Here is a 14,764-nt window from a genome sequence, read left to right on the forward strand (position 1 = left end):
CAGTACTCTTCCATTGCAACTAAAACGAGTTAAAAAATAAAATGGATGTGGCACTATGAATGTTCCATGACAAGCAAATGACACAGTGAACACTATAAAGCTTCATGGTGAACAACAATGAAAACTTTCATGACCTTGGTTTTGTCAAAATTTGTCACGTGACAATGATACCTAATGATTATTTGATTCTGGACTCCTCATCCTCAGTTGAAACAACCAAATTGTCTCTCCTTCACAGAATCTCTATACATCTCTAGTATCAGTCAAATCTGCTGGTAGCATCCTTAATATTTTTGGTCCTAAGTACTTATGTTTTCTAATATATTTCTTTATTTGGCCTGCCGATCACCATTTCATTTTTCCTTCTTGATTAATAATTATTGGCTTGCAAGATTCAACACCTCAGACATAAATTTTTGAAGGAATTCTATGAATAAAAAATCCTTTAACTGTGGAATATATTGTGTTTGTGTTTACCCAGGTATGTACATGCATTATTGTCCTGATGGCCGTTTTTTCACATTGTAATCTGGGGGTTAATATATGAAAGAACTCTTTCAGTTTTTCTCTTAGTGGTAGGCATTTATTTGCCAAAATAATGAGCTTTATTATTCTTTTCCTTAAATGAAATATTAGGGGACCAGAGGTGTTAGCCCTGCGATCTGATAAACATCCATGTGTGGTGCTGGCACTGATAGCCTCTATGCCTCGGGTATTTGAAGCTGTGCAGGATAAAGGTATCACAAAGGCCAACTGTAAGAAGGACTCAAAATCATTTTATGTAAGTTAATGGAAGTAAAAATACTTAAATATGTTTTGCAGTGGTTTGTAAAAAATACTTTATAATTTTATGGGTAGTACTGCTCATTAATTCTGCCTAAGATTAGACCACGGTTGATTCAAATTTGGTTAAAAATGCTTAAGTTTCCTTTTTAATAAAAACATACTTTTGCCTGTCATAGGAATATATCCAAAAGAACGGGGCAGTCGTGGGACTGGCCGACAGAAAGTGAAAACTGAAATCATTAATATCCATTTATTTTTTATATAGATTTAATATTATTAAAGAACTAATTTTTCCAGTAATACTCATTTTTCAACAAAAATTTAAATTATTTTTTTCAGCAAACTGTTTATTGTTAAATAAATATTAAAAATATGATGTGTATGAATAGAAAGTAACATCATTGATATATTAAAGTATAATATGCTTTTATTTCTTTACCATATAAAATTTTTACATCTATAATTTATGTTACAATGTAATATGCTTTTATTGCACTATTTTACAATATTTTTAAAACTAGTTTATACAAAATATTTTATACTTCTGAAAAGTTAACTTTCATGTACAGTTTGAACAACACTTTCACCATCTTGACGACCAGCACCATCATCATCAATTTGTAAAACTGATACAATAGGTTTATGGTATCTAAAATAAGAAATGAACAATTTTGATTCAAATCTATTTAAATGTCTTGTAAAGACCGCATCTATTGTAGTTTTATATTTCGTAGTACTGAGATTGCGATCATTTGACATTTTTAAACCAAATTCATTATTTAAAAATTCAATTAATGATATATTTTTATCGTCTGCAAAGTTTATGTTGAAATCTCCCCTCAAAATCATTGGCAAATCATCAAATCTTTTTCCATATTAATCTCTTTTAACAGTCAACAAAATAATACGCACTGTATATAAAAAGTACATAATGTTCAGTATAGAACTAGAAGCAGACAGATGCCAGTATGTATATGTAATTGATGTAGTCAGTGTGTAAAAGTATAGCGGTGACGCAACCTATACCATTGTATATACTATACACACTATACACATGTATATCTCGCTGTAGCGATTGCGGTGTCTGGTCGGTGACGCTCACGTGAATTCTATGCTTTTTCCCCATCCCACAAAAGTGCTTAACGCCGCTAAAGAAGTTTTCACTTCAAAAAATTGTTATAAGTGGTACAAGGTTGATCAGCCACTAATGTAGCTAAAAACTGTCTCAAAGTAGTATCTGTAATATGAGTGATTTAGTGGGGTAGCATATGTGCATATTTAGTAATAAAAGTCAAAGACCTATGGCTTTTGGACTAGGTGAATTTTCTCTTTATGACTTTCAATATTACTCACATTTTAATATTTCTTGTTAAAAAATTATCAAAATTTTGGCTCAGCATATTCATAACAGTGTTGTTAAAGTGGATATCTACTTGAGAAGATACATAGTTTATTATTTTTATTGTCACGCTTTTAGCTATAGCCAAATTCTTAAATAATGGCTTTTATTTGAATGATTTTGGTTTCCAAAAAAATGTCCTTACTTAATTGCTCCAGTGTTTTCTGTTCAATTGAGGTACATATTGAAGTTAAAAAAATAGAAATTATCTTAATATTCATGTAGTAATTCAATGGTGGTAGGGTAACGTCCTTGCTTGCCAAACCAGAAGTCATGGGCTTGAATCCCACCACCTAGGGTATGCATGACATGTCTGATTGTCCAACTTGTAAATGCAAAGGTGGACTCTATTGTCCTCATTTTGCAAGTTAATTAAATGTATGACTTAATTTTTGTAATTAATGGAGTATAATCTTTTATTTTTTGCCTTACACAGATTAGGTACAATTTCAAGTGTCTTCAACATGTGCACCATACCACAGTGGATCATAAATCTGAAGATGGTTTCATAACAACAAAACCAACTCCTCTCCCTGCTCTTAATGTGAGTATGGATTTAATTTTGTTAGTTTTGGCATACACACTACTGCTGAAAATTGGGTATGAAGTTGAATGAAAAGACTTTTTAAGTTCTGAAAATGCTAGTTGATCAGCTGTGACTTGGATTGTTAAGTGAAAAAAAAATGAGTATGTTGTTTCATATTGACAGCAATTTATTTATCTTGCCCTCCATTCTGTGAATTACTCATTTCAATGCAATTTTCAGTTATTTCATCCTCTAGTATTAAATTTTTCTCAGGTTAGACCTAGGGTAAGGCTGTTGAAGGCCCCCCACATCTCCCCCTTGTCTCTCTCATGTTCTTTCTCTCTCATTGTAACTCTTTTATTGTCATCAGGACTGCTAATGATGGTTGAGTTTGTTTGAGTTGGGCCCAAATTTTATCTTCATTTTTGGAATGTTGCTAATGCTACTCCCAGGATTGCTAATAGCAGATAAGTGATTGCTATTAACAGATAATACTGTGTGAATATGCTTATTACATTAAGCATCTGCTATCAAAATTTTTCCGTTAAATTAAATAAAAAGTTTTTAATTAAAATTGATTAAAAAGTTTTTGGTTATTTATAGTACTTATGCTCACAATATGCAAAATAACTTGACCTAATAAAGTCTGCTCTCTTATGATTATCCACTTGAAGAATTCAAGCATTAATCAGCTCATTGTATTCCAAACTCAACAATTAATCATATATTCTGCACTGAAGATTTTACCTCCAATTTGTTGTTTTGGATTTAATCTCTCATTCTAAATGAGCTTCACTCCTTTTAAGCATTTATAAGTATACCTTTACTAGCGAGAAGTACCCAATGGAATTTAACGGGTATTAAAGACTGGAATAAGGCAATGCAATGATTTAAGCAGTGTTTGATTGTTTACAGCTGTGGTTATGGGAGAAAAATGGATTAATTTGGATCTAAAAATAATAATGAGCTTTGTGAGTAGAAAAATTGAATAAAATAATTGACTGTAGTGTTAATTTACCCGGTCAATGGTATTAATTTTCCCTCAATATTTCAAGGGTGAGTAACTTGAAAAATCGAGAGAAAAAAGATCTGTATAGAATTCAATGATTTTCTTATGAGAACCAAAATTTTAATGGTAATGGGATGAAACCTACCCCAAACATTGTTTCTCGCAAAATCCCATTTCATTGGGTTGCAGATTGGTTGGCGTTTAAATTCTGTTTGTAGCATTTCAATCGCTTTTGTGGACATTGATAGATATCGTAGGCAATTTGGAGAAAGAAAAGGTTATTTGGAGGTCCACTCATTGTTATACTCACCGAAATAATTGTGCAAAAATCCTCTCTTGTTGCCCCTGTTCATGACATAATGGTTATATGTATCCTGAAAATTTTGTTGCTTTCTCTGCATCGGAATGGTGTGCGTGCGTTGATGAGTGAGTTAATCAGTCTGCCATCCAGTCAGTACACCTTCTTTTATACAAGGGATGACGTGTGCACAAACTGTTGCAAACTCTGTATGCATCTGCATTTATTTAAATGCTCATAATTTGTCTTCTCTCTTTCAGGCTATGGTTGCGCATGGACGAGTTGAGCTTTTGGCTCACCCTCTGAGCCAAAAATATCTTCAAATGAAGTGGAACTCTTATGGAAAATATTTCCATTTAGCTAATCTTCTTTTCTATACCATATTTTTGGCATTCATCACATCCTTCACAGCATGTCTTTTAGATTTACATCCTCGATACAAGGGAAAATGCCATAGCAATGATTCTGAACCGGAAAATTGTTCCAGTTATCACAACTCAAGTGTATCTTATCAGGTGAGTGTATTTCCATTATTATTAGATCTAAATGCAAATTTCAAGTTCTGGTGCATTTGATGGTGTAGTTGGTGGTATACATTGGTACCAGTATCCCTAATTCTCATAATCAGGCATATGCATCTACCCAAACCATGAAGGAGCGTTCAAGTGTTACGAGAGGAAATTTTTGACCATTTTTAACCCCTCTCCCCCCCTTGCAAGCAAAAATAAGCATTAACCAAACCCACTTGCTTACAAAAGGTATTTTATTTTTTTATATTCTCCCTATATAAAGAAAAATAAATATTTTATAATGTTTTTTATATTTTTTTAACAATTTCAAATGATTATTATAAATAGTGTGATTTTAAAGTATTTGAGTAGTATTTTTAGCAAATAAATTTATCAAATTATTTCAAAGTAAATTACTATTACATAGCACACATAAAGCTATATACTGTTTGGGAGTTTTGTAAAGTGTAGAAAAAATTACCTTGAATATAAAACCAGCTGAGTACCACACAATCTCTACTCCTTCCTTCCTTCACGGTTGGGTGAGGCCTTCCTGCCTGACCTGACCAATGCTGTGACACTTCCCTCCCATTTTGCTGATGGTTATCTTTATTTATCCAGCCACCTACTGTAAAAATCAGTTACAGCTGTTCTTTATGAAATTATTTCACAATTGAGAGTGATTTACATAATTAATAAATGGAGTTTGACTACATTATGATGCATGATCAATCTGCAAAAGCGATGATGTGCTTTAAATCTGACATTTAAAAAAAACTGTAGAACATTTTCAGGAACACTGCTGCATTGAATAATTGAGTGCTCTGTATTTTTTATAGTTGGAAATGTTAAGAAGTCTAATTTCTTAATGCAGTCAAAAGCCTCAAAATGTCCCTGAACTGTGCATGTAATTCCTGCAAAAGCCTTTATAAAAATAAAATTTTTCCTGCGAAAACATTTCACTCAATTTTTCATTCCAAATTATATTTTTATCCGAGAAGACTTAATCATGATGCATCTGTAGATGCAGCTTTCAGTTTGGTAAAAATTCTACTAAAAAGAAAAAACGCTCACCTTGACTGGGATTTACTTCTGGATTACCCAATTTCTGATCAAATGTTTTAGCACGTTTCATTACTGAGGCTTATTTAAGTATGACATTGAGGCAAATAAACGCAAACACAGAGGGGCACTTTGGGGCTAGCCATGGTGATAAATTTACAGAGTCACCCACAATGCACAAATTGTGAGAAAATTCAGAAGAGAAAAGTCTTTTTAAGTCTTACATTGGTCAAGAGAGAGCACCTCTACTCTTCAAAGTTTGGGCTTTGTTCTCCAGCTGTGGCACAGAGTGCACAACTTGGACCGCTAGTCGTATAATATGAACAGCAGTCCAGATCATCTATCTGGTAAAGTCCACAAATTTCCTCAGAGGGAAGGGATGCCTTGGCAGCTTAACTGGTTGAAGCACTCAACTGAAAATTTGGGGATCAGGGTTCGAATCCTGGTAAAAGCAAATGATTTTTTTGTCCCTGGAAATTTTGCACAATTTCTGCATTGCAGGTGACTCTATAAAGTTATCACAGGTGGCTGGTTGCGGTATACTTAAATCAGCCCTTTATTCTTTAAATTCTAATAATTTACATTATATCCTTTGAAATTATTAATTTATGTACATGTATGTACATTTTTTCCAGGGAGAAAATTCTAAGCCACCAATGATGTATTTCAGTGGTATTGCCATATTAACCTACATCATACTGAATATATTGAGGGAAGCTATCCAGGCATATCAACAAAAATGGCAGTATCTTCTGGATCCATTTAATGTTGTATCTTTGCTGTTGTATGCCTCTGCTTTCACCATGGTATTTCCAATGTTTGGCACTGGATTAGGAGAGCTCCAGTATTCTTGTGCAGCAACAACAATTTTCCTCAGTTGCTTCAATCTTCTCTTATATTTGCAAAGGTACTGCGAGTAAATATTTGACCTATTGTAGAGAATACGATTATGTAAATGTCTATTATTAGAATATATTTTATGATCTTGTAGCAATGAATTTGGAAGAGTGTATTAATTATCTGAGGCATTTAACACATTCAATGTGGGTCCAATTTTCATTGAAGTCGTCTAAATTGGACATAAAAATAAGAAAGAATAAGCTCTTATAAAAAAATTTTTTTTAAAAACCAGCCTTTATATTTAGATTACAGGGGATGAGCAACGTTTATATATGACACAAAGCAAAAAAACTCAGTGACCCCGAAAAACCAAAAGTGACGTATTAAAAAAGTCACTGTATTTATTAAATTTTCAGTGAATGGTAAGCCCCCTATGTTTCAAAATGCCACCCCTATGCTTTTAAATGCCTACCCCTATGTTAAAAATGCCACCCCCTATGTTAAAAATGCCACCCCGTACGTTTTATGTAACGGTAAAACAATATTCAAACATTTACAAAACCTTACAATTGTTAATAAATATATGAAGATCATAATTAGCTGCTGTACAGTTTTCACAAATTAAATGTATATGTGAATAAATGAGAAAATTGTAAAGATTCGTGTAGTGTGTACAAAAAATAAGGAAAGGTTATGAGTAAAGAACGTATATGTATTAGTTAGGTTGCGTAAATTTAATTCTCTGATTGGTTACTAACACATAGAAATGTGATTGTAGAATTGTGAATTTTTTGGGGGGCTATAGGTTGACTGGGGGGTGGTTAAAGGGGGGTTGGAGAGAAAAAGTTATATTTTCATGTATTGTCATCGGAAATGAAGAAGTGTGCAAAATTTCAGCGTTTTTGCTTCAAAGGAAGTGAGTCAAATTTCAGTTACAAGATTTGTACCAGACAAACAGACAAACAACCAGACAAACAGACAGGTTGGTGAGTTGATATAAAGGCTGGAAAAAATAGATGGAAGTTTCCATGCCATAACTTCCATTCAAATGCTGCTTTTTACAAATGGAGCACACGGTTCGAAAGAGGAAATCTTGCTGAAACCATGCACACAATCAATTGACGTGTTCCGCTCTGAATGTGTTAAGGGAATAGGAGTCAAGTAAAATCTCACATCATATCACGTGAGAGAGAGGAGAGTTAAAGTCAAAGTCAAAAGTTAGCGAGTTAGACAGAGAGTCCAAATAAGCCATAAAATATCAAGCTAATGCCATTGTGCCAAGTTAATGCTGGCTTCGGTGGTGAAGGGGATAAGTCCTTGCCTACCATACGGAGGGTCGAGGGTTCAAGTCCCACTTGTATAGGTTGCCCCTATCCGGAGCATGGCTGTGTGTGTTAATTGTTGAATCCCATGATGTAAAGACCTAATTGAGTTGTTTTCAGAGGTAATTTAATAAATAAAAAAAATTATTAGGAATGTTGTGACATCAAATTTTGTGAACGAACTCGATGCTTGGATTCAGTGCCCCAAAATCCATCACAAGGGTGAGAAATGGTTTGTTTATTCCCTAAAAACTAATTAAATTCTTTCCAAGCAAAACTAAATTTAGACTAGACTACATATTATCTGAAATGACTCGTAGATAAACTTTGGATGAGAATCCATTGGTTAGGTTGAAGAAATTTTATTAGGAAATCGTACTTTGGGGCCAAACAGCTGCAAAATATTTCTACCTGATCATAGTGGTAGTGGGATTAAGTCTTCACCTGCTAATCTTGGGGTTCAATGCCACGGAGGTGGTATCTCATCACCCAACGCATAGATGTGGTATGTCTTGTTATGTTTGCGTTTATTCCCTGAAAAACCTGGAAAAACCAACAGAATCCAGAAAGTGTTTGAAATTTAATACTTTAAAATGCCTATATGCTGGGTTCATTTCATTTTTTTTCATTGGTACTGCTTATGATGAATTCATGCACATGATTCCTGATTTTGTCTTATCCATTTTAACATCATGTATAATAATTAGGGATGGTTTGGTGCATTTCCTCAGGCAAAAACGTGGAAACATCTAGTGATAACCATTACTCCAATTTTGATTATGTACTAATTGGAAGATTATTTATTTGCATATAGAAAGATGACAGAGGGTTATTGGTAGCTTAACCATTTGTTTTTCTTTCTAGGTTCGACCAAGTAGGAATATACATAGTGATGTTCCTAGAAATTCTTCAAACCTTGATAAAAGTTCTGCTTATATTCTCCATTTTGATAATTGCTTTTGGATTGTCCTTCTACATTCTTCTTTTGCCAGTAAGTTGAAATAATTAGTATTTACTGACTTAATCTAGGAAGAGTTGAGAAAATTTGTGGATGGAATAAGTTCTTAGAGTGGTACTTAGCATAGTGGGCAGAGGTAGCAAAGTGTTGGGCCACTGATCAAAGAGTTCTGTGTTCAAATCTAGGAGAAGCCTATGAACATTCATATTCTAAATATACAAACTAACTAAGACACATGTCCCAAATGTGTGAGAATTATGTGCCTGAGGCTGAGCTCAAAATGAGCACAATCCTTTCCTACTCTCATCAACATTTACGTGAAAGCAATGAGTGAGTGATGAAGTCTAACCACTTAATTGAGAGTACAAAGGGATCAAGTGTTAGCAAAAAATACCATTCAGCTCTTCTCAGAAATATTTAGCTTTTCGCCAAGACAAAATAGAATTTTTATGTGCTCTTCCTGGAATTCCTAATGGAAATATTTAAATAAACAATTGTTTGAATAACCTAATTTTACAACTAAGGGTGGTTGGGGTCCTCAACTGGGGCTCATGATGGGGCCAATATTTTTCTGGGAGACTTTCCCGCCATCCTCAGGCCTGATGGTCCCTGACCCAGATGGAAACCAAGAGCAGTTCATTCAAGTTATTCACCAGGAAAAGCTTAGATTCTTGATTTTATTTGTCACTGGTATTCAAATTGATTTTTAAACAATGGAGCAACTTACATTAGCCACAATACATGAAATTCTGTTTTAAAATGATACTATTATTCCTTGTCTTGTTTCATTTCAGATTGACAATTTATCATTTAAAAATGTGCCCATGTCTTTGATGCGAACATTCTCCATGATGCTTGGGGAAATCGACTTCCTTGGCACATTTGTCCAATCATATTACCAAGTGAATGCAGAGAAATCTCTGCGATATCCAATATTAACTTTTATAATTCTAGGCATATTCATGGTGTTTATGCCTATACTTCTAATGAATCTACTCATCGGTTTGGCAGTTGGTGATATTGAATCCGTCAGAAGAAATGCACAGTTGAAAAGGCTGGCAATGCAGGTATTACTGTACTATAATTAACAATGACAATGAAATTATATTATTATTATTAAAAGAAGTTGCCTTGTGGGTAATTTTGAGAAATCTTTAGTGCATGGAAAGTTGGGTTTTGCAACTTGCAGATACCAGGCAATTTGCAGGGCTTTTACATATCCAATATTGATTTTAAGTTTTCAATTTGGATTTGTTAGTTTGGATTGCAAGTTGTTGAGCTATCCCATCAACTCATTTGCTGAGGCTTAAAATAAATGGGGCCTTACTGAATGCAGAATTTGTTACTAATGGAGAATTTTGAAATAAATGAGCCTCATCTAGTTCATATAGCTATAGTTGGATGAGGCTAATGGGAAAAGTCCACTGTAAATGTGTTAAGGAATTTTATTCAATTCTGAGTTTCAGGATTATAGAATATGCATGAAATTATGTTATACTTAAGTGAACTTTGTTCTTTGAAAACTGTGTGTTGCTTTGTTCAGTGCGAATTCCTAAAAATGATGATTCTCAGTCCCTTGGTGTGTGCATATTTTGTGGTTCAAGAATTTAATGGGGTAATTTGGTTTAACTAGTGTCAAAGCATTTGGTTATCTCTGGATTCACCGCTGACTGAACCAAAATGAAATATGTTAAGAAGACATAAGGAAAAGTCAGAAAACTAGTGAAAGTAAGGGTACTACTGCAGTTTTTCCGTTTGTTGCCGAAGAAACGAGATAAAAAAATTAAAAACTAGCCATGGATTTGATCGTTTTAGAGAATCTTTGTTGGTGGCAATTCTATTCCCCTCATTCAGCCTCGCCCATCCCTTCCAATGAAGATAGCTATGGCGTAAAGGTAGGCTAGTTATTGTTGAGGCCTGCAAGTCTCTGCTCATTGGGCTTCTCTCGGTCACGTTCAGAAGGTCTCATTAGGATAGGGGAGCAAAGCTTGACCATAGTTCAACAAATGCCACCCAGTAGTGGGGTGACATCTGTAGGCATGTTGGAGAATGCTGTCAGCTCTGTGCGGCCCACAGAGGCTTGTGTGAAGGCACGAGAGAAAATTCAGATCTGAGGCGTACTGCACCACAGCATGTCAGCACACTGCGATCCACTCAGCTGTGTTAATTGATATTGTATCGTGTTATTTTCTAATGAGCTTTAGGTTGACGTGAAAAGAGGCAGTTTCCACGTCCGCACATTTTGGGTGGATCGAACAACATGATGTGGAGTTACAGTCATCTAGTGAATGGAGATGCCCATGCTCTAATTTTCTTTGGCACAATATCTATTAAGCAGTAAAAATTCTAATAACTTAGCATAAGATAGCCATGACTACAAGTCTGCTTGAGTTGTACGAGGCTCCATCTCTTATTCTAACCGAAAAATCAATAACAGTTCATTGTATCTACTGTTATCAACAGAGCTTGCATTTGCTCCTTTACCAAGAGTATCAAACCAAGCATTTATTCCATGGTATCTCTGTATGGAATATTTCTCTGAAGCACCTAATGTGTTATCCTGCTATTATGTTCATTTGTCATGTATTTGCTCCTAGAAATACACTTCATGCCCTGACATGTCTTACAATGATCAAAATTAAGTATATATCATACTTCTACATATATAAAAAAATCTGTCGACCTGCCTTTCCTAACAACTACCTAATAACATTCAAAAGGCATCTTTCGGCTTTCAAACATTTTTTTTCATTCCTGTGAATCATAAAGATCATGATTTCCACTTCCTTAGCATTAAGTCTTCGCAACAAAATTAATTTTAAAATTTGTGAAAAGCGACATTGGGAATCCACGCGATATGTAGAGAGCAATTTAATCTTGCATGTCAATTTCCTGATGTCTCTGATGATTACTTTTGCTCCCATATAAATTAACTATTAAATTTGTAAGTGTGTACGCTAGTTCCAGGGGTGGCAACATGTTTGTATGGCCCCAAGAGGCAAAAAAGGGAGTGAAGCACATGAAATTAGAGTCGAAATGTGAAAACTAAACTGAAAAGGCAGCAAGTTGGGTTCCCTGCCCCCGATATATGCTGATAATTACAATGCATTGACAAGTGTGAAAGAAAAATGGATTGGCTGTAATCACTGCAGGGGTCTGTCTTGTTCTTTCATAATACAGTACTTGTACTTTCTGAGTCCAAGGAAAATGGAAGATACTGAAAGAGTCCAGGGATTCCTAAGGCCGTTTAGGACCTTCGATCCAGGAAACCCCCCAACATTGACCTCATGGACTTAAAGAGTTGTTTTCTCCACCCAGGTTAAATTCGACGAAAATAGGTAACCCTGGAAACGGGCCACCTGCCATGCATGTGATGACGGAGCATAACTTCATGCTTTGCCACTGGGATTAACCATCAAACATTAAAAGGAAACTTCTCCCAGTACTTTATATATGAAGCCACATGGGTACATAATTCTTGCAAATCACCGCTTATGATTGCATAGCTCTGCTAAAAGTTCCTAGCAATTTAATGTGCAGAATGTCAGGGAAAGTTACCTTGGCATTGGCTGTTTGGAGGCGAAATTAAATGCTACCCTTGGGTCAAGGGAAGGCAGGGATGTTAGGGTGACCAACCAAAAAAGGGGTAATTTTAAGGTAATCTGTTCATCTTGTGGTAGCAAATGTGGGATGGTTGGCAGCCAGTGCAAGCATTCTTAATGGAGTCCTAGAATAGGATGGTAAATTTAACCCACAATCCATTCTCCCCCAGCAATATTCTTCAAATTAACTCGCATAGGCTTGAAATGGGTTTCTGCACAGCTGATGCCAGTAACTTTTAACAGAGCTCTCAAACATTTTTGTGGGGTTTGAAACCCATGATCCCTTCCATTCCACCTCTCCCTCACTTTGTGCTGATGTTGAATCCAAAATAAATACCCTGGATACGGTAGCAGCATTTTCTTCATTTTCTTGCCCACCAACTCCATCAACAACCTATTGTAGTTATCTCTCTGTGTATGTGTCTTGCATAGGTGGTGTTGCACACTGAGTTAGAGAGGAAATTGCCGCATATGCTGTTAGAAAAAGTGGATAAGCTGGAAATAATTGAGTATCCAAATCATGTGGAAGGGAAGAGAGGTATCCTGGATTCTATCCTGAAAAAATGGTTTGGCAGCCCTTTTTCAGAAGATGGTAAGAAGATGCTCATTTGTCATCAGATTGCTAAATTCAACCTCTCTCACATAAAATCCAAAAATTAGAATGTACACAAGTACTAATAAAGAGCTAATTTTTGAAAAGTATACATATTCATAGTTTATAATGCCATAAAATCATAATCATAAGCCATCGGTCCAAAGACTGGTTTACCCCACTGTTAATTGGCTTCACCCTGCTAACCTTTTCATTTATACGTCCCTAAATAATTCTTCGCTTTTTGGCATCTCTAATAAACTTCTCTGGAATCTCTAATACACTCTGTCCTCCGAAACTCATTCTGGCCCTTCCTTTGCCTTTAATCTCATCCACCTTCAAAAATTGTCTTCATTATACAATTATACTGTGGATGATCAAATTGTTTGGCCTTTTCTTAAAGTTTTTAGAAGACTTCTATTTTCTCCCACCCTTCTCAGAACTTCCTCATTACTCGCTCGATCAATCCTCATCGTTCTTCTGCACCCGATACTATCCTACTCATAAATTATATATTCCTGATGGCTTTTCACTTGACTGCACTCCTGATCTCATTCATATGAGGTCCTTGTTATATTTATACTAGGAAATACCATAATTATCTTTTTATTATTGCCTATACTTGAATAAAATCACTTCACATTACCAACTGAAAGAATGGATATTAATATGAAATCGTTTAATTCCACATTGAAAAGTAACAATGTACTGAGTGAGGAATCTTCATTGTTTGTGCATCAAAACTGATGCTTTTTATTAAAATATGGATGTACTCAGCTTTATAGGTTTTTATTACACAGTGTAAATAATTATTAATTAATAGAATTGACAAAGATTGTATGATACAGACATGATATCATCCAGTTGGGGCAAGCAGTATATATTAAAATATTTAATTGCAAAGCTCTACTAAATTTCTAGTTTATAATTTTATCTTAATAGTAAGAGTGAAATGTGTAAGTTTAATTTGATTTCAAGCTTTAAAACATGCAATATGCATTACCAGTTCTTGGACTCTCATTGATTTGAAAACCATTGCCTACCTTAAATTATTTTAATCATTTTATTAAATTGTCTCTTTATTAAAGGACTTGAAGGTATGCTTGAAAACAGTGAGGACTACATACCAGAGGAGCTGGAAAAGCAGAAACGGCGTCTGAAAGAAATGCATACTTCTATAGAGATGCAGCACCAATTATTAAGACTCATTGTGCAGGTAAAATTCTGATTAAACATTCATAGAATAAAAAAAATATTTTCAACTTTGAGAGTCTTTTCCTGGAAAATTAGAAAAGCTCACCCAAGTTCCAGGTCCTGGTCACTTTAGAGGAATTGATTTGTTCTATTTTTTTCACTCAAAGCAACAGACTATGAGCACTTACACTAGCTACATATGCTTGTTGAAAACAGTTGACAAGATATTGAAAAAATATGGTGAGGATGAAAGGCATTCTGTAAAATTTCCAATTTAATATAATTAATAATCTAATTACCGTATAAGCGTGTGTAAGAGGCGCACCTTTTTTCCCAGAAATTGCAGCCGAAAATGGGGGTGCGCCTCTTACACAAACTTCTTATCTTCCTCCCCCTCCCCTTCCCCGGTTGCAAGTCCAAGGGGAACTGAGTGGCCTTGGTTTCTAGCGTGAGTCAGTCATCTGAAACCCTAGGTCAAAAACAAGCGGCAGGCAGGGGAGTTTCTCCCTTAGTGACGTATTTTTAAAATGCTCCTGTTTGCTTTTCTTTTTAGCATCGCGCCGTCACGTCGGTACCCCTGAGGTGAACATGGAAAAGATCGCACAGGGTTTTTTGCTCCGGAGGGCGTGCCATTATTTACAGCTACGAGTGGGCATCTATACTGCAT

The 14,764-nt window shown here is 35.2% G+C and overlaps 1 protein-coding gene across 1 annotated transcript in view; it reads left to right on the forward strand.

Moving 5' to 3' along the window:
* Positions 1 to 14,764, forward strand: part of LOC124159514 (transient receptor potential cation channel subfamily A member 1) — a 121,651-nt gene that overhangs the window by 104,119 nt on the left and 2,768 nt on the right. The window contains exons 15-22 of the mRNA XM_046535374.1: positions 637 to 781; positions 2,622 to 2,729; positions 4,279 to 4,533; positions 6,225 to 6,496; positions 8,616 to 8,742; positions 9,504 to 9,776; positions 12,744 to 12,903; positions 13,992 to 14,119. Of these exons, the coding sequence (XP_046391330.1) occupies positions 637 to 781; positions 2,622 to 2,729; positions 4,279 to 4,533; positions 6,225 to 6,496; positions 8,616 to 8,742; positions 9,504 to 9,776; positions 12,744 to 12,903; positions 13,992 to 14,119 (1,468 nt within the window). The remainder of the gene's footprint in view (positions 1 to 636; positions 782 to 2,621; positions 2,730 to 4,278; positions 4,534 to 6,224; positions 6,497 to 8,615; positions 8,743 to 9,503; positions 9,777 to 12,743; positions 12,904 to 13,991; positions 14,120 to 14,764) is intronic.

This window comes from Ischnura elegans, chromosome 5, assembly GCF_921293095.1.
Source record: "Ischnura elegans chromosome 5, ioIscEleg1.1, whole genome shotgun sequence".
NCBI lineage: Eukaryota > Metazoa > Arthropoda > Insecta > Odonata > Coenagrionidae > Ischnura > Ischnura elegans.